General features: G+C 42.5%; 1 protein-coding gene across 1 annotated transcript in view; it reads right to left on the reverse strand.

Moving 5' to 3' along the window:
- Positions 1–1,250: 1,250 nt before the first annotated feature.
- Positions 1,251–18,634, reverse strand: part of C9 (complement C9) — a 43,038-nt gene continuing 25,654 nt past the window's right edge. The window contains exons 6-11 of the mRNA XM_073681953.1: positions 11,445–11,660; positions 9,996–10,236; positions 9,657–9,785; positions 6,436–6,614; positions 4,497–4,725; positions 1,251–2,013 (exon numbers count right to left, since the gene is read on the reverse strand). Of these exons, the coding sequence (XP_073538054.1) occupies positions 1,868–2,013; positions 4,497–4,725; positions 6,436–6,614; positions 9,657–9,785; positions 9,996–10,236; positions 11,445–11,660 (1,140 nt within the window). The 3' untranslated portion in view covers positions 1,251–1,867. The remainder of the gene's footprint in view (positions 2,014–4,496; positions 4,726–6,435; positions 6,615–9,656; positions 9,786–9,995; positions 10,237–11,444; positions 11,661–18,634) is intronic.

Consider the following 18,634-nt stretch of genomic DNA (forward strand, 5'->3'; position numbering starts at 1 on the left):
ACTGCAGTCTGAATATTAAAGTTGGTATGCATGCAAGATAGCAGCACGTTCACACTGGCCGGAAAAAAAGACAAAAACAGAAACAAAATAAATAAAAAAAATAATTACCTTGCTGTAAGTAAATAAGTAAAAAGCAATAGTGCATATAAATAACACTGGGTACTTAGTAAACACCGTTTTTGATCAAAAAAAGCGTAGAAGCCATCCCACCAACATCAAGGTGTACCCAATATTACATTTAAAAAGCTTCTCACTAGCTGTGTGTCCATGTTTGGGACCCGATCCTGCTCAGTCCTTATTCACATTGGACATCACTATGATTCAAGGTAAGGTGTTAATATTAGAGGTTAGGACTATCCCAAACTTGGGTACACCTTGACGTTGGTGGGATGGCTTCTACGCTTTTTTTTATCAAAAATGGTGTTTACTAAGTACCCAATGTAATTTATATGCACTATTGCTTTTATTTATTTATTTTCAGCAAGGTATTTATTTATTTTGTTTCTGTTTTGGGTTTTGCAGTCTGAATAGCAGGCGATGGCTGCAGGAGCAAGGGGCTTAGCAGTAAATTTTGCAGTCTTTAAAAGTCATTATGGGGGTCTGGGCTGGATGGAGAAGAAAAATAAACATCTGTAATCAGAGAGATGTCATCTGTGAGTCTATGGATTTTTAAATGAGCAGTCACCACTTTGGATATATCTCTTATAGGGGTCATGTCTGGTTTAGGATCAGATCTTATTGTGAGGTTTGGTCTGATGTCTGAATGTATTGGTCTGAATTAATTGACTTGTGGCTGGTGATGGCTGCATAGTTGAGGGAGTTAAAAGTTCATCAGGAGTAATCTCAGCAGTTATTGGGAGACATCATCATGGGAGTCTGGGCTGGATGGAGGAGGAAAGTAAACATCTGAAATCGGAGAGATCTCACCTGTGAGTCTCTGGATTTTTAAATGAGCAGTCAGCACTTTGGACATATCTCTTATAGGGGTCATGTCTGGTTTAGAATCAGATCTTATTGTGAGGTTTGGTCTGACGTCTGAATGTATTGGTCTGAATTAATCAAGACGTTATCACCTATCCTAAGGATAGGCAATATTTTTTTTCACTGGAGAACCCGTTTAATAATGAAGTTGATTTGATTTGCACCTTTGAGCATCAGTGGGAACGAGAGTTTTACCCCTTAGTGTCATCCCACAACTAGAATATGTATCTCAGTTTATCAATAAAACCAATGACGACACAAGACGCTGATTACTTGATATGTATAATTCCATGATAATAAACAACAGATACATAATAACAGGGTCAGTAGCAAGCGGGTAAAAAAAGGGCAACTCTGTACGATAAATTGTGGACCACATTGACTCATAATAAGGTTCTATGGAGAACTTCGTTGTTCTGCTGTGAAGTACAGCTCTACACGCTGCATTAAAGGGTTTATCCAGGACTATGATGTGGTCCGGGAGGAATCAGATACAAAGCACATAAAACCCAGCTCCATTAACTGTACTGGCCGTTCTCAGTACTGTCGCTTGGCTACTATTGATGTGAATGAGATCTGAGTAGCTGCAACCAAGAATGACCACTACACAGTGTACAGAGCTGTGGCTTTGGCTCCATACAAGGTCTACCTATGTTGGGTGTAGGACCCCCACCAATCTGATATTGATGACCTATTCTAAGTATTGTACAGTCTCTGAACAGAACCCAGAGATGTGAACGTAGCCTTACAGCCAAGTAGAGTTATTCACATAGATTAACATAAAAGTTGGCACCTTGAGAATCTAAGGTACATTGGACAGTTCTACAAAAGAAGGAACGTTTTTGAGGAAGGGATCGCGGGAACGCTGAACCTAGAGATGGTGGTCTCAGCACGGAACCTTCCTTGTAGTCTCCCCCACACATGCTTTTCCATCTTTGTCGTCACAAGTTCGGGTTCTTGTCTCTTCGTTGTTTACGCAGGATGGTGATGATTCCCAGCAGCTCCAGCGTCCATGGTGATCCTCCAAAGACTCTATGAGAAGACACATTTGGATCAGCATTTATAGAAAAGCAAAGTAACTTTCAACAATGGGTCAATATTATCGCAGATACAAAGGAACATTCTTCATACATTGTAACAAGTCCTGTTCCCGGAGTGTTCCTTTTAACTTGGAGACATGGAAATGCTGGTATGGGGACGGTATGAGCTACTACAAACTATGGGGAAGATTTACAAAAGTCTATAGATGTCATCACTGACTGTTCTTTCCCACTTCTCTTGGTATTTTCAGGATCTGATTTCTGCAGTAGCCAGGCGAAAACAATGTTCAGACTCTGAATATAGCAGCTCTATCTCCCACTCTCACAGCGAAGAACTCGCAGCAAAATCTTGACCCCTTTCAGCCAATTTTAATTTTTACACTTTATTGTTTTCCCACCCTTTCTACCAAGATCCAACTTATTTATTTTTGCATCATCATAGATAGTTTTGATTGACACCATTCACTTTCCCATAAAACGTACTGAAAAATGGGTAAAAAATAATTACAAATGTGCTAAAATGGTGAAAGAAAAACGCTTTTCTGCTATTATTTGTTTGAATTTTGTTTTTACATAGCGGTAAACATGACTTGGCAAAAAAAATATTTTCGTCAGTACAGTTATGGCGATTCCAAATTTACATTTTAAGTGGTGACAAATAATGTAGAAATTAAAAAAAAAATGTTTAATTGTTTTTTGTCCACATTTTCTGGGAACTGTAACTTTTATTATTTTTCCATTGATGGAGTTGTGTGAGGGATTGAGGCATTTTCCAGATATGGTGCGGGCTCATTGCCTGAGCCTGCTCCATACTTGGGGACTGGACGTAGGCTTTACCTGCTGAGCGGCGCTCCGCATGTAAACAGATTACATCATAAACCACTTTCATCTTTATTTTGGTACAGATTCGCCTATTATAAGTCAATGGGTGTGCAAAAATCCGGATGACAAATGGGTTATCATCTGTATTTCATGCGTTTTTCTCAGATCCATTACAATTATTAAGACAGGAAAGTGTCTGTGACCTTTATTATTTATCAAATTGTTTATGTAAAAAACTGATGCCAAAGGGAAATGACACACGGATGGCTCACGGATGTAAAACACGGACACACGGATGGCACACGACGTGAAAAAACGGACACATGGATGGCACATGGATGTAAAAATCGAACAGATGGATGGCAATATGTCTATTATTGATTCTTGGCACCATTTTCGGAGAAGTGTAACTTTATAATTTTCTATAGATGGAGCTGTGTAAAGGCTTGAGGCACGCATCAGCTAGTGTGCGGGCTCATCTCCTGAGCCTGCTTTCTCTCTGGGAACCTGACGTAGGGCTGACTATTAGGGCTCATTCTGACATTTCAGGTTTTAGTTTCTGATAAGTTTGGGTCTGGATTGATGAAAGATGGGGAAATAATAAGCTATAAAACAAGTAGTATTAAAAAAGTGTGAAAAAAACGTTTTTTTCTGTATGCATTTTATATTCCGCAGTTCTCAGAGTCTTTTCTCTACTTACACTCACTTATAGTTTGCTAGAGTGCGGGCTCATCTCCTGAGCCTGTTTTCTATCTGGGAATCTGACATAGGACTGACTATTAGGGCTTGTTCTGACATTTCAGGTTTTAGTTTCTTATAATTCAAGTTCTGGTCTGGATTGATGAAAAATGGGCTAATAATAAGCTATAAAACAAGTATCAAAAAAGTGCAAAAAAACTTTTTTTCTTTATATATTTTATATTCCGCAGATCACAGACTCTTTTTCTCTATTCACACTTACTTATAGTCCTGCGATTATGTAACTGGCCCAAATATTTGGGTTTCCAGATCCATTAGCAAATCGGTCACATGTGACTTTGGAATGAAGGAAGTAATATCGCTTTACTTTCTTACGTTCGCTCTTTTTGTGTTCTTTTTTTTTTCGTCTTGTATGTTGTGAATTTAGATGTTTGGCATCACCGTAATTGTACTGACCTAGATTATCATGTTACTGGGTAATTTTTTTATGGCACAATGAACGCCATAAAACAAAATCCAGAATTACGGGGGGGAGGGGGTGGTTCGCCCTTTCACCAAAATTTTATTTTTTTTCCCCGTTTTCAGTAGATTATATAATAAAGTGAATGGTTACATAGACAAAACTACACTTCATATGTCACAGAACAATCCCCCGTACAGCTTCGTGGAAGGAAAAATAAAAAAAAAAGTTTAGGCTGTTGGAAGATGGGGAAGAAAAAAAACAGACTAAAAAATAAAAAAGTAAAAAAATATTTAAAAAAATCACCCAATCAATAAGAAATTATACAATCTCTCTACTTTATAGTAATTCACCTCCAAACTGACAACCAGAAAGTTCTTTTCGATACTTCGCAACATTTTTGCAAATGCAATGAATTGTAAATTAATTTTTGTAAATAAATAATTACAATAATAAAGTTTAGTTTGGAGATTGATGTTAATGGTGTGACTTACTTTTGGCTAGGTCGTGTGCCACAGTCTCGCAGGCTATGCCGTGATACCCCAGTGGGCACGTGCACATACATTCCCCATCCAGCAGCACCAGCGTGCCGCCGTTCTTACATGGCTGACATTTGCACACATTATATTCATCCACGTAATCCTCAATGGCGCGCTCCAGGTTCTTTGTTTTACTGTAGGCGTCTCTTAGGTCAATAGGAATCAGGGTGTAAATGGGAGAGAGCTGCACGGGGAATGTGAAAAAGAAATATCCAATGAAATGATCAATGATATTAAACTGTAATCCAAGCATCTAAACATGGCAGCAAGAGCACATAGGTATGAGATAGATAGATGTGTGAGGAGACCATATGGGGAGTGGGGAGAATGTGTGAGGATACAGCATTGAGGAGAGAAAAGTGTTCAGTATACAGTATGCAGAAGGGGTGAGGGAGGACAAGGCACAGTATAGTATAGGGACTTGGCAGTATAGGGGGGGGGCACAGTATGGAGAAAGGGCCCAGTATGGAAATGTGGAAGACATATACCATAAAAGGGACAGTGGTGGTGCGGTCATATTTTTTGCGCGCAGTGTGGGGCAATTATGTATTCAGGAGTATTTGTATTCAGGAGCATTAGATATTTGTATTCAGGAGCATTACTGTATAATCATGCTGCTATTTTTAAGGGCACTGTGCTGAAGAAGACCGGAGAGAAGAGAAGTCTGTAGAGAGGAGTTGGGGGATGTAAAAAGTTCTCATGGTGTCTGGACAAGATGGAGAAGAAAAGAAGGAGAATGACTCCAATCAGAGAAGATGTCACCTATAAAGGTACCTGGATGTAAATGTTTATTTGTGATTCTGACTAATTCTCATCAGTACTTTGGTTCATGTATGGTCCGCAGTCTGATGATGACTGATAACAAATCCCAGTAACTCCTTACCATTGTTAAGGACATACTGGGAATTGTAGGTTCTTGTGCTGCAATTGTATATTGGGCTAACCTGACATTACAATTGATCACTATACTAAGACTGGTGCTATATTCATGTACTGTTGGTGGTTCTGGTGATATATTCATGTACTAATGGTGGTTCTGGTGATGTATTCATGTATTGATGATTGTTTTTGTGATGTATCCTTGTAGTGATGGTGCTTCTGGTGATGTATTCCTGTACTCATGGTGGTTTTAGTGATTTATTCCTGTACCGATGGTGGTTCTGGTGATGTATTAATGTACTGTTGGTGGTTCTGGTGATTTATTCCTGTACTGATGGTGGTTCTGGTGATGTATTTCTATACTGATGGTGATTTTGATAATGTTTTTCTGTATTGATGGTGGTTCTGGTGATGTATTAATGTACTGATGGTGGTTCTGGTGATGTACTCCTGTACTGATGATTGTTCTGGTGATGTATTTCTCTACTGTTGGTGGTACCGGTGATGTTTTTCTGTGCTGATGGTGGTTCTGATAATGTATTATTGTGCTGATGGTGGTTCTGGTGATTTATTCATGTGCTATCGGTGGTTCTGGTGATATATTCCTGGACTGATGGGGGGGGGGGGTGTAATGCTGTATTTTTGTAGTGAGGGTGTCTCTTGTGATGTATTCCTGTGCGGATATTGGTTCTCACCCCATACACATGTAACAATCCATAACTTGTAAGATTACTTGATACATGGCTCTGTTAATAAAGTGTTGTGCCGTTTGACAAGTTACGAGTTACTACATTTGTATTTATTTCTCTATCATTAAAGGGGTTGTCCAGGTTTGTGATGAAAGTCTACAGTCACTCTATGTGACTGCAGGCTTCTGAATCCTTACAGCGCACTCCCAGCATGCTGTCAGGATTCTCTGGTGCCAGTGGTGAGAGCGGGAGGTCATGTAAAACCAAGCATGCGATTTGCATACATACGTCACTGCACCAATATTTTGTGTCATCTGTTCCTTTACCTTCCTTTTTATTACGGCCGGAGCGTCTACTAAGGAATGCGCCCATTTCACAAAGAGGTCAACGTCAATGTTGGTTTCTCTCCGGGAAAGTTTCTCTTGTATAACTGTTGCAAAATCGATCGTTCCTCCCTCCACAAATGAGACGACGTGCTCAATCACTGAGTCACTATTTGTGCTCCCTGTAATATAAAATGAGAAATATTGGGGAGGGGGGAGGGGAAAAATATATCAAAGTGGGAAAGGTTGGATTAGTCAGATGTTATTAGGCAACTTTATAACATGACTTTTTAAAAAGTCATAAAATTTGGGGGCACTGTCTGGAGGGAATAGCTGATACAGCTAAAAAATATTCCTAAACTAACACCAGACTCATGTCTGAAAATCTTCATTCTGTTATATGATGATAAAGTTTTAACAACTGTACAGAAAGTTTTACTTTCTGTAATTTATGCAATTTTTTTTAACCTGGTGTAAGCGCCGCTGTTCTCCTGAATCCGCCGATGTTTTTCTTTTGTTCCTGCGCCTCTCCGTTCCTGAGATATGGCCCCATCATCGCTGCATAGAAATCTGATCTTGTTTGCTAAGTGGGTGTGATCATCAGCTTTACTACATTGCTGTCTTTATATGGACATGCCCAGTTGGCTAACAAGACTAGATATATGAACAGGAAAGAGGAGGTCATATCTCAGGAACGGAGAGGCGCAGGAGCAAAAGAAAAACCTCGCCGGATTCAGGGGAACAGCGGCATTTATACCAAATAAAAATATGGCAAGAGATAGGCCCTCTTTAATAATAACCCCTTCATGACTGATCCTTTTTTTTTTGTGCTTCTGTTTTTCCCTTACTTCGTCCAAGACCCAAAATTTTTTTCCCCTGACTTACGAGGGCTTGTGTTTTGCAGGGCGAATTATATGAGGTATATATGAGATTGTGATCGCTTTTATTGCATTTTATTTTAGGAAGGTGAGGCAACAAAAAAATATGTAGTTTACTGTTCAGATAAATTAATTTTTATATTTTAATATATGGGATTTTTCTGGATGCGGCGATACAAACAGTTTATTTTTTATTTTATTAGTAATGTGAGAAAAAAGGAGGGGGGTAAATTAGTATAATTTGATCATTATTTATTTTTTTTACTATATTTTTTAGTCCCTATAGGGACTTACTGCTTTTTCTATATACTGCAATACTACATTTTTTATTCTTTTTGTTTTACCCCATATTCTGGAAGGCTTTTGTGGCGCCCCTGTGTGTTCAGTCGCCACAGAGGTACTGCATCTCACCCAGAGGTGTGGTATCTCACTCTCAGGTAAGGATGGAGTACTACCCGGGACCCACCCACCTGCATCCAACACTACACTACTTCAGACCAGCAGGAGGGGCAAGATGCACTGCTCCTCTGCTGAGCCCTGACCCTGGCTGGAGTGGGGGGAACCAAGAGAGGGGGAACCATGTAGTGGGTGTGGGTGGAGGAAGCAGCTCAGGGGAGCACTTGAGAGGGAGGATATAAAAGGAGAAGCCATCTTGTGAGAACAGGAACAGTCAGGTCAGTCTGTGGAGCAGGAGCTCAGCAGGAGCTCTGCTCAGGAGGAGGGCCTGGAGAGAGAGGCCCAGGAGAGACTGAGGAGAGGAGAGGAGTGAGAAGGAAAGGCTCCAGAACAGAAAGGATCCCAGGGGCATGGGCAGTGCGGAGGCCACCCGTGCGCCCGAGTCTGCAGAAACGTGGAAGGATCAGGCCGCAGAGAGGGGACCGGCCCCTAAACTAGCAGAGTTCTTCAAGTCTCAACTAGATAACCGGAGGGTGCTGCATTTCAGTTGCTGCAGCCAAAAGCCACATCTAACTCACCAAAAAGGTGGCCATAGAGGACCCAGGGGACAGAGAAAACGTCGCCCGACAAGGTCCGCTGTCACTGGCTTGGGACACTGGGTGTGAGGTGCAGGGAGACAGCCAGAAGGAACACACAGAAGGGGGTCCCGTTACGTACTCTGGAGGTACCTGGGAGTTTGCTGAACCCCTCCCTGAGTAAGCGCAGGACAACGTGGGAAGTTACCCTGGCCCTGGTAACTTGGAGTCTAAAAAAATCGTGAGTAAAAAACTCTGAAGACTGCACCCCACTGTCTCTATGAATTATTACTTCGCCATCATCCCCTGCACAACCTTACACACCTACTTCATCTATAACATCCCCTGCAATGCCCTGGAGCTTAGCTCTACCTGTGGAGAGCTGAACCAACTCTGCTGCACTAACATCTGCTCCAGAGGACCTGCTCCGCAGCGGCGGCTCCACATAGCCGCATACCACAGGTGGCGTCACAAACATTTCATTAAATACAAAAACTATATAAAATTCCCCTTTAATTGACCGCCCTGGGTCACGGACCGGGTCACTGCCACTGCGACATCTCCCCTAGCAACGACCGGCCTGGCTACCGAGTACCCCAAGGCCCAGGGGGCGCGTCACTTTAGCTTACAATTTTTTTTTATTTATCTTATTTTTATTTTTGGCTCTTTTTATTGCTGTGATGGTGTATTGTTTTTAATGGAGTTTTGGGGTTTTTCATCCTTGATTTCATCTATTTTTCAATTTAACGAAAGTTAACCTTCTCTTGTTTTCTATCTGGTGGTCCGTTCACCACCTTATGGTTTGTCTTCTGCTCCACTTACCCTGATCTGTATCCAATTCTTCATTGCCTTTTTTTTACGGTCACTTTGCCTTTTTTTTTTTTTTTTATTCATTGTCTTAAAATTCTTCAAAATTGCGCAAGCACGTCCTTGAATTTTTTGCAAAATCAAAAATGCACTTTATCTTTGTCGTTGACCCTTTTTTTGTGCCCTTTTTAAAGCCAAAAGTTTCACGATCCATTAAAATGTCGCACACGACTCTGACATTTGGACCGAAATTTCGGTTGTACAATAAGTTACTCCAGGGAAGGGGCGGACAGTGGCAATGTAGTATAGATCTGCAAAAGTTCTGCAACTTTTTAAAAAGTTGTAAATGATTTGGCTGCAAGCATCTGGATTGCAAATTTTAAAGCCACAAAGAATAATAATTTAAAAAAAAAACAGACGAACAAGTAGAAAATAGACTTAAAAAAAGGCGCAAATTAAAAGAAGAATTGGACTGCAAAAAAAATAAGCCTTAAAACAAGGAAAACTAGACAAAAAATAGGCACAAATGTGTCTGACTGACGTGGAGGATAATGGGAGGGAGACTTACCTGCTGTATTGGAAATAAGCTTTTCACAATCGGATGGTTTGATTTCACCTCCAACATTAATCCCTTTAGCCTCCACCTTTATACCAGCGGTGAATCCAAGACAAGTCGTTACAGTGCGGTCGGTGACCTCTGAAATGACAGTACAGGTCAGTTCATTTATCACGTTTTCACATTTTTTCCTAAAATCAAGATCTGTTTTGGTGTGGATTTACAACGTTGCCACCATATTTTTCCCTCCTTCACAACCTGGCGGGATGTCAGCGTCTGATGAGAGTGGAAGTTTTGCGACTTCCGGAGTCTCAAGTGAAGGACTCAGCCGTGCATTTCTATTTATCGTACCTTTAGTTTTCATAGAATTGGAATCCAATATATAAACCAAATCGTATTTCCCACCCACGACTCCGGAGGTGGCGTAATGCGTCCCGTACATCTCTAGAAAAGCGAAATATTCCGTCTTTTGGTAGAACGGAGGGAGGTTGTTCAGGTCGTCAATGAAAACTGTGGATGCCATGGCGCCTCTGGTTCTCATTTGGAAAGTTCCGAGCTGCACCTCTCCGGTCACTCTTAGATATTGTTTGTTCTAAGAGAGAAGTAGAAAATATTTCATTTCCCGCTTTATATAATGCACAATGCCCCGTATGTAGATTCCTAGTTCAAGCCCAACACTCTTCATTTTTGCTTTTCTTTTAATTTTACCCTTCTACTTCCTTATTGAACTTTTTTTATTCTGGATGTATACGATTCTTAAAAAGGTTTTTGGTCAGGACCACTGTTACAAATATAAATATAGACATCATAAGGGAAGAAAGTTCACTTGGGACCCTCTTCTATGATCCAGCGTAGAGACATGCTGTTCAAAAGGTGCCGGCCGTGCATTACATGAATGATTGCCTATCTGAATGTCTTCCATGTAATACTATGTTTTCGTTGGGCAAATACATGACGATCTGAATCTTTTCCAGCAAAATAAACTGTTTGCTAGAGGTCTTAGGAGCTCTCCGATTAAAAGGGTGGTCTACGATGAAGGGACAAAAGCTAAACAAAGACATCGCCCATCAATATCATACTGTGATGGGACCACCATCTAGTCCAAATGTTGGAAACGTGTGGTCTGCTCTTTGTACAGGAGACAGTCAGACTTTTAGTAATTCCACCATAGTTAAGACAGAATGGGGTCTTCTGAATTCTGTCCCTTTTATGGTATCCATTCTGGTGGCACCATAAGAACATGGCGTTTATGGTTAGCTGGCAAAAAATGATTTTACTTATGCTTATCTAAAACTATCTTTTTTGGATCAATTTCATTAAACTTCAAAACGTGATGCCGATCACCCGTATTGATGAAAATCAGGACGCATACGGCCATGTTCAACCCATCTAACAAGTTGGCCTTCTAAAGGCCATGGGACAATATGCTCCTTTTGGAGGGTATCTTCTGAAACCTAGATTGGTGGACATCGCCTATCTGACTTACAAAACCAGAAAGGGCCATTGAAGAGCCCATGAGGCCTCCAATGATATAACCACTATTTTTCCCTCTAGACCTTAGGTACAATTTTTATACAAGATTGGCTACCACTAGTCCCAAAACTGTAAGACAATGCCACATGATTTGGTCACCATATGAACCTCTTGGTACACCACTTATGACATGTCCAGTTGGGAAGATAACATATTCTTGGTAGTTCTAGAGTCATGGGAAATGTTTTTCCTTAATTCCACCCAAAAAAAACAGCGCAACAAAAATTTTTTTTACATTTTCAAAAAGTTAATGCTTCATATTATTACCGTTGTCTTGGAGTATTCCTTCAGGGTTTGAATACTTTCATTTCTAGAATGTTTTAACCCTACATTTCCACCGATTGTTGTGTTATCCAAATCAGAAGGGGTAGTTTTAAACGAAAGTGAGATATCCAACGTTTGAGTGTGTTCTTTTAGGAGCTTCGTCACCAGACTCACAGAATCTTGAAAGGTTTCGGTGGTAAACGATTTATCAGCTTTGGTCTGGATATAAAAAAAAAAAAAAAGAATTAAAGATTGTCAGGGGTTCCCCATCAGGGGTGGATTAAGAGTAGCGAGGGCCCCGGGCAGTTTAGAAGGCACGGGGCCCCCCCCCACACACACACACCTGATGTATCACATGTCACATGATCCCATGTGATAGATCATGTGATAGTTCACGTGAAATTAATTTGGCACAATATTAATTATAATAATTTTTTTAGGCTGTGTGCCCATTATGCGTTAAGCGTTTCCGCAGCGGCAATTCCGCTGCAGAAACTCTTAAAAAAATGCTTGGTAGAAGGTCTGCCATGTTCCCCAATGATAATCCGCATGTGCTGTGCACATGATGCGGAAGTTTCCGCTGCGGATTATCATTGCGGAAAAATACGCAGCACTACCAATTATTTTGCGGAAGCACTGCGTTTTCGCCGCCATTGACTTACATTGGAAAACATGGAATCCGCATCACTGCATCTGTACATGCAGAATCCAAGCGTTTCACTGTGCGGATGGTACCCGGGTCTGGAGGACAGGAGACTCTCCTCCAGACCCGGGTACAATAGAACCTGTAAAAAAAGAATAAAACAAAAAATAAATATTATACTTACCTTCTGATGGCCCCCGGTGTCTTTATCCGATGAGTCCTGGCTTGCCAGCAGCTCGCGGTACACTAAAGGACCTGTGGTGACGTCATTTAGTCATGTGACGGGTCACGCGACCGCTGACGTCGGCAGGCCATCAGAAGGTAAGTATATATTTAGTTTTTATTTTTTACCATTCCTTTACGGTCACACTATATAAATCCATGCCGGTTGCCGGTTGCATGGATTTATATAGTGTGACCAAGTTGTCAAGCACTTTCCAAGTGATGCTAAAATCCGCTTGTCCCTGCCAGGAAAAATGCATGTACAATCCGCATGCATTTTTTCTGCCAGGGAGATGCGGAAACGCTCAGGAAAAATCCGGAGCATTTCTGCATCGTGGGCACATAGCCTAACATTAATTGTATGGCTTAATATTGAGCACATGTAGCCATCTATACATGGCGGGAGGCCGCACGGTGCCATGAATTCACAGCAGGAGGCCGCACGTAGCCATCTATACACAGCAGGAGGCCGCACGTAGCCATCTATACACAGCGGGAGGCTGCACGTAGCCATCTATACACAGCAGGGGGCCGCATGGTTCCATTCATACACAGCGGGAGGCCGCACGTAGCCATCTATACACAGCAGGAGGCCGCGCGTAGCCATCTATACACAGCGGGAGGCCGCACATAGCCATCTATACATCGCAGGATGCCGCACGTAGCCATCTATACACAGCGGGAGGCCGCACGTAGCCATCTATACACAGTGGGAGGCCGCACATAGCCATCTATACATAGTGGGAGGCCGCACGTAGCCATTTATACACAGCGGGAGGCCGCACGTAGCCATCTATACGCAGCAGGAGGCCACACGGCGCCATCTATACATAGCGGGAGGCTGCACGTAGCCATCTATACACAGCGGGAGGCCGCACGTAGCCATCTGTACACAGCAGGAAGCCGCACGGCGCCATCTATACACAGGAGGAGGCCGCACGGCGCCATCTATACATAGCGGGAGGCTGCACGTAGCCATCTATACACAGCGGGAGGCCGCACGTAGCTATCTGTACACAGCAGGAGGCCGCATGTAGCCATCTATACACAGCAGGAGGCAGCACGTAGCCATCTATACACATCAGGAGGTCGCATGTAGCCATCTATACATAGCAGGAGGCCGCACGGTACCATCTATACACAGCGGGAGGCCGCACGTAGCCATCTATACACAGTGGGAGGCCGCACGTAGCCATCTATACACTGCGGGAGGCCGCAGGCGCCTTCTATACACTGCGGGAGGCCGCACGGTGCCATCTATACACAGCGGGAGGCCGCACGTAGCCATCTATACACAGCGGGAGGCTGCACGTAGCCATCTATACACAGCGGGAGGCCGCACGCAGTCAGGCACACACACAAACATATACAGACATATACATACACGCATAAACACATTTGAAACACAAAAATACATATAAACAGACATCACACAATGATATCTGCACACACACTCACTCACACACAGACACACACTCTCACACACACACACTCTCACACACACACACACACACACTCACCTTCCCCCGGCTCGGCTCCCGTCGTCCAGCTCCTCTCCGGTGGTAAGTAGCAGTGCAGGGCGCGCACTGCGTGACATCACACTAGCAGACACGGCCGCGCACAGGACCGCGGCCGGGCCAGCACAGGGAAGTTAACAGGTGCAGTGCTGGCCCGGCCGAAGAAGAAGCAGCGGCCCTGCACTGCTACTGAGGGAGCGGTCCAGGGGACCCCCCCCACTGACTGCCGGTATGTGCCGCAGCGCCGCACATATTATAATGAGGGCAATCTGGCCATGGGCCCCCCAAAACCCCGGGCCCCCTGGAGCCCTGGGAGGTAGCCCAGATTGCCCTCATTATAATCCGCCTATGTTCCCCACGATCCCGATTACTGACAAAGACCACCCACTGTGATCTCTGGAGCAAACAGCTCTCTGCTGCCCCCTATCATCTGGACAATTGCACGATTGGCTGACCACAGACTGATCTCACTTATTAGTTCTTGGAAAGATAACAGTGAGCACATGGCATACACACCTCCTTCCAACACATGGAATATGTGTATACACCCTCGTACGATCACTGCTAGCTTCACGATAACCCAAGAAAGATTATTCGCTGCCACCACCAATCAATTCCGGCCGATTCGACGCATTATAGGTAGTGTGTGGCTTCAGGGGAGGAATAATTACAGAACAGAAGAAACAGAACTATTACATTTTATATTTAATCCAAAGTGAGGAAGTGTTTATGAAAAAATATACAAAAGATTTTACAAAGGGGGACAAAACAATACAGCATATACATATACAAAATAAGAGATTATTAGAAGAAACTTACTATACCGATCGCAGAGACGATTCAGTTTAGTCGGAGGGGAGCACCCCAATTGATTTGGCCGTTCCACAGACGTGACTCCTGCTTACACGAATATGTATCTCCCAGCATGAGCATAGAACAATATTTAGCTTAATCTTTTATGCCGAAGTGGGCCCTGCCCACACACTCCTCTGTGATGACCTCACATGGGTTGGTCTCCGCCCTTCATGGTTTTATTAAATCTCTAATTTTATATAGATATAAGGAGATATCTCCTCGCTCGATGATCGCAGAAGTTAGAAAGTGATGCCATATTTTTTACTGTGATTTTACCTTTCCTTGGAGACCAAACATGACATGGCTGCTGTCCGTTATGTTTGCCCTCTTGCATTACAGCTCACCGGCAGGGACCACAGATATGGAAAAATATGCATACTGTTCCTTAGTTAGCCCCGCCTCTAAAAATATATGTCCCATTACAAACGGAATTATAGAACTTCCGATATTCCATATTTCATTTCGGTGCCTCTGAGTCTGGAGATTGAACTCATGTGCAGCTGGGAATGTCCCGGCTATTGTAAGGAGTGTGATAGGTTCCCTTTGAAGCCTTAATGAGATGTTTCCTATCTACTTCAATCTGTGTCTTATTTCTAATCAAACATACATCTCATTCTCATTCAGTCTCTGGCCCATATGTTCTAAGGTGTCTATTTGTCACACATGTCTCTTAAACCAGGAGCTCCCTTTCACATGGTAATTAGCCTGGATAATTAAGTTTGTCACTTCTTTTGTACACTGCCACTTTACATAGAAGCAGCTTTTTTTAGATTGCTAGCTCTTCTCACTACAAATGGTATAGGGGAGGGGGGACGAGGAGTTTGGAGAGAGAGATTTTTAATATTTTCTTTGACAAAGATAAAGAAAATAATTATTAATTTTAGTCAAAGTTATTCTTTTGCCCCACTTTTCAATTCACATGTTATTCTCTCGTAAACACTGCGGCCATACCAATAGGTATGTGGATTGCTGGAGTCTCCAGATTGCCATGACATAGTGGGCTTCGAGAGGCAGAATTAAGTTGGGTTTATCCAGGTCCATTTTTATCTTCAGATTATGACACAATAACATGACACCCAAATGTGAAACACATACCAGGTTCCCACACCACCATGTTCCATTTCTTATGTTTCAGAGAAGTTGCTACATGTGTATCTCCTACCTGGCATGACAACCTTACCCTACAACTTTGACATGTAGAGAGATGGAGGTGATACCATGTCAGGAAGGGCTCAATGCCGACAGGTATGTGGATATTGTGATTCTGAAGATGATTAAAGTGAGTGTTTTGGGGTCAAGAGGGCTGTGGTGTAAAGTGAACCAGTGACTGGTCTTTGTACAGAGTTAGACCTGGGGCTTGTCCATTAGTACTGTGTTAGTGAACTAGAGGTCAAGGTTGACTTGCTCTTCAGAGGTCATCAGTGGCTGAAAAGTCTTGTCCATTGCAGAGGAGGTGGTGGGCTGAAGAGTCTGATGTGGGGCCTTATCAGACACTGTACATTGGGTAATCTGGCACTCTTTGAAAAGTCCATTGGGCAAGGGTTATCAGTGAGGCATGCTTGCAGATTGTGGGAGGTTGAGCTGATCTTTAGTTTTGCTCTGAAGTCAGGGGCTGGCATGATTTAGCCTTGGAGATGGGTATCTTACGTAGCTGTGATCGGTCAGTATGGACCGAGTAGGTTGTCAGCCTGCAAATTGGTCAGTTTTAGTGGTCAGCTCTGGCAGTGAGAGTTGTCAGCCTGAGAAGGAACCAAGCTTGGTTGAGTGGTTCTTAACTCATATCCAGAGAAGGCTACAGTTCTGCAGGGGCTATGTGGGTCATCGGCCTGGAAGAGACTTGTGAGCAGATTGTAGTGGAGAGTTGGTGGCCATAGTTGACAACAGTCTGAATTTTCTAGGACTGTCACAATTTTTTTAGAAACAATGTAAGCAAATGCGGGAATGTTCTGGACTGAAAAGGGGTGAGGTTTCCATAAACAATACCCAAAAGTGGGTAGTCTGGTAGATTTTAAGTGTTTTTGGGGATGGCACTTGAAGGGTCATATCTTACCAATGGAGATGTTGGCGAGTAAGCCTCCGACCTGTGGTCTGGTCTAATCGGTCTTGTGGTGTAGTAGATGGAATAGAAGCATGGTACAATGGTTTGGTTGTGGAAGAGCTTCAAGTGATAGGTCTGGAAAAGTAACTATACTTCTCTTATTCATGAGCTGGAGGTTGTGTTATACAGTGAGCTGCATTTAAACACTGGCAACTTCTGAAAAGCAGTATGAAAGAAAAAAGTATCCAGAGTTCTTAGTGAAGTAACACAGGTCTGAGGGTCCTCTGGCGCTAATATTGAACTGAGAGATGGGTTGAAAGGGAATTATAATCACTGTTCTGTGAGACTGTCCAGGTTGTGTTCTGAAACATTGGAGCAGTTGAGCCACCTGGAGTAACTGCAACCCCCAAGCTCTTCTACTCTATGTGAGATCTGTAACCATCAAGTTTGTTACAACACTGGAATGTTCTGTTGAACTGAACATAGAGAAGAAGGTCAAGAGGGAGTTATAATCATTATTTTCTATAACTGTATAAGTTGTGTTCGGAAACATTCAAGCAGTAGAGCCACCTAGAGTGACTGCAACCACCAAGCTCTTCTGCTTTCTGTGAGATGCATAACCATCAAGTTTGTTGCACCATTAGGAAGGGTCGATTGTGGAACAGTTCCATACGAATAGGTCTGCACTAGTAATGACACTCCTCATATTCATGGGTTGAGAGCTGTTTTATACAGTGAGCTGCACTCAAACAGTATTGATTTCTTCAAAGCAGTATGATGGAAATAATATCCAGAGGTCTGTGTGATGCAACACAGGTCTGAGGGTCATCTGGAGCTAATAGTGAACTGAGAGAGAGAAAGGTTGTGGGGGAATTATAATCACTGTGTTCTAGGACTGTTCAGGTCGTGTTCTGGAACAGTCAAGCAGTAGAGCCTCCTGGATTGACTGCAATCACCAAGCTCTTCTATTTTACGTGAAATTTGTAACCATCAAGTTTGTTGTACCATTGGGATGGATTGTTGAATTGAGTGAGAGAAACAGAGAGATAAATGTAGAGAGGTAGCTATAATCACTATATTTTAAGACTGTTAAGGTTGTGCACTGAATAGGTCAAGAAATAAAGTCATCTAGAGTGATTGCAACCACCAAGCTCTTCTTCTCTATGTGAGATTTGTAGCTATCAGGTTTTTTGTAAAACTAGAATGGTTGGTTCAACGGAGTGAGAAAAACAGAGAGATTAAGGTTGACAGTTAGTTATAATCACTGTATTTTAACAGTTCAGGTTGTGTTCTGAAATTGTCAAGCAGTAGAGACACCTAGAGTGACTGCAACCACTAAGCTCGTCTGCTCTATGTGAGGTCTGTAACCACCAAGTTTTTGTACCATTAGGAGGGACTGTTGAACTGAGGGGGAGAAACAGAGGAATAAAGGATGACAAGGAGTTATAATCACTGCATTTTAAGACTGTTCAGGTTGTGCTCTGAATAGGTGAAGAAGTAGAGACATCAAGAGTGATTGCAACCACCAAGCTCTTCTTCTCTAGGTGAGATCTGTAACTATCAGGTTTGTTGCAAAACTAGAATGGTCAATTGAACTAAGTGAGAAGGCGTTATAATTACTGTATTTTAATACTGTCCAGGTTTTGTTCTGAAATAGTCAAGCAGAGAGATTGCAACCACCAAGCTCTTCTACTTCATGTGAGGTCAGTAACTATCAAGTTTGTTGCACCATTGTGTATGAGGAAGGGAAAAGTAAACTTCTACCATTTTGGCCACTTCAGTTATGTAACTATTTCTTTAGAGGAGGGCCAGTGGACCTACATGCTCTAAATTATGTCATCAACGGGACCAATAAAAATACAGTAGAACACAGACGAATATTACATTATAAGTACAGCTCTCACTTGGCTCAGTCTCA

Source organism: Phyllobates terribilis, unplaced genomic scaffold (assembly GCF_046119375.1).
Source record: "Phyllobates terribilis strain yellow unplaced genomic scaffold, ASM4611937v1 Scaffold_1__5_contigs__length_1240528914, whole genome shotgun sequence".
NCBI classification, from domain to species: domain Eukaryota; kingdom Metazoa; phylum Chordata; class Amphibia; order Anura; family Dendrobatidae; genus Phyllobates; species Phyllobates terribilis.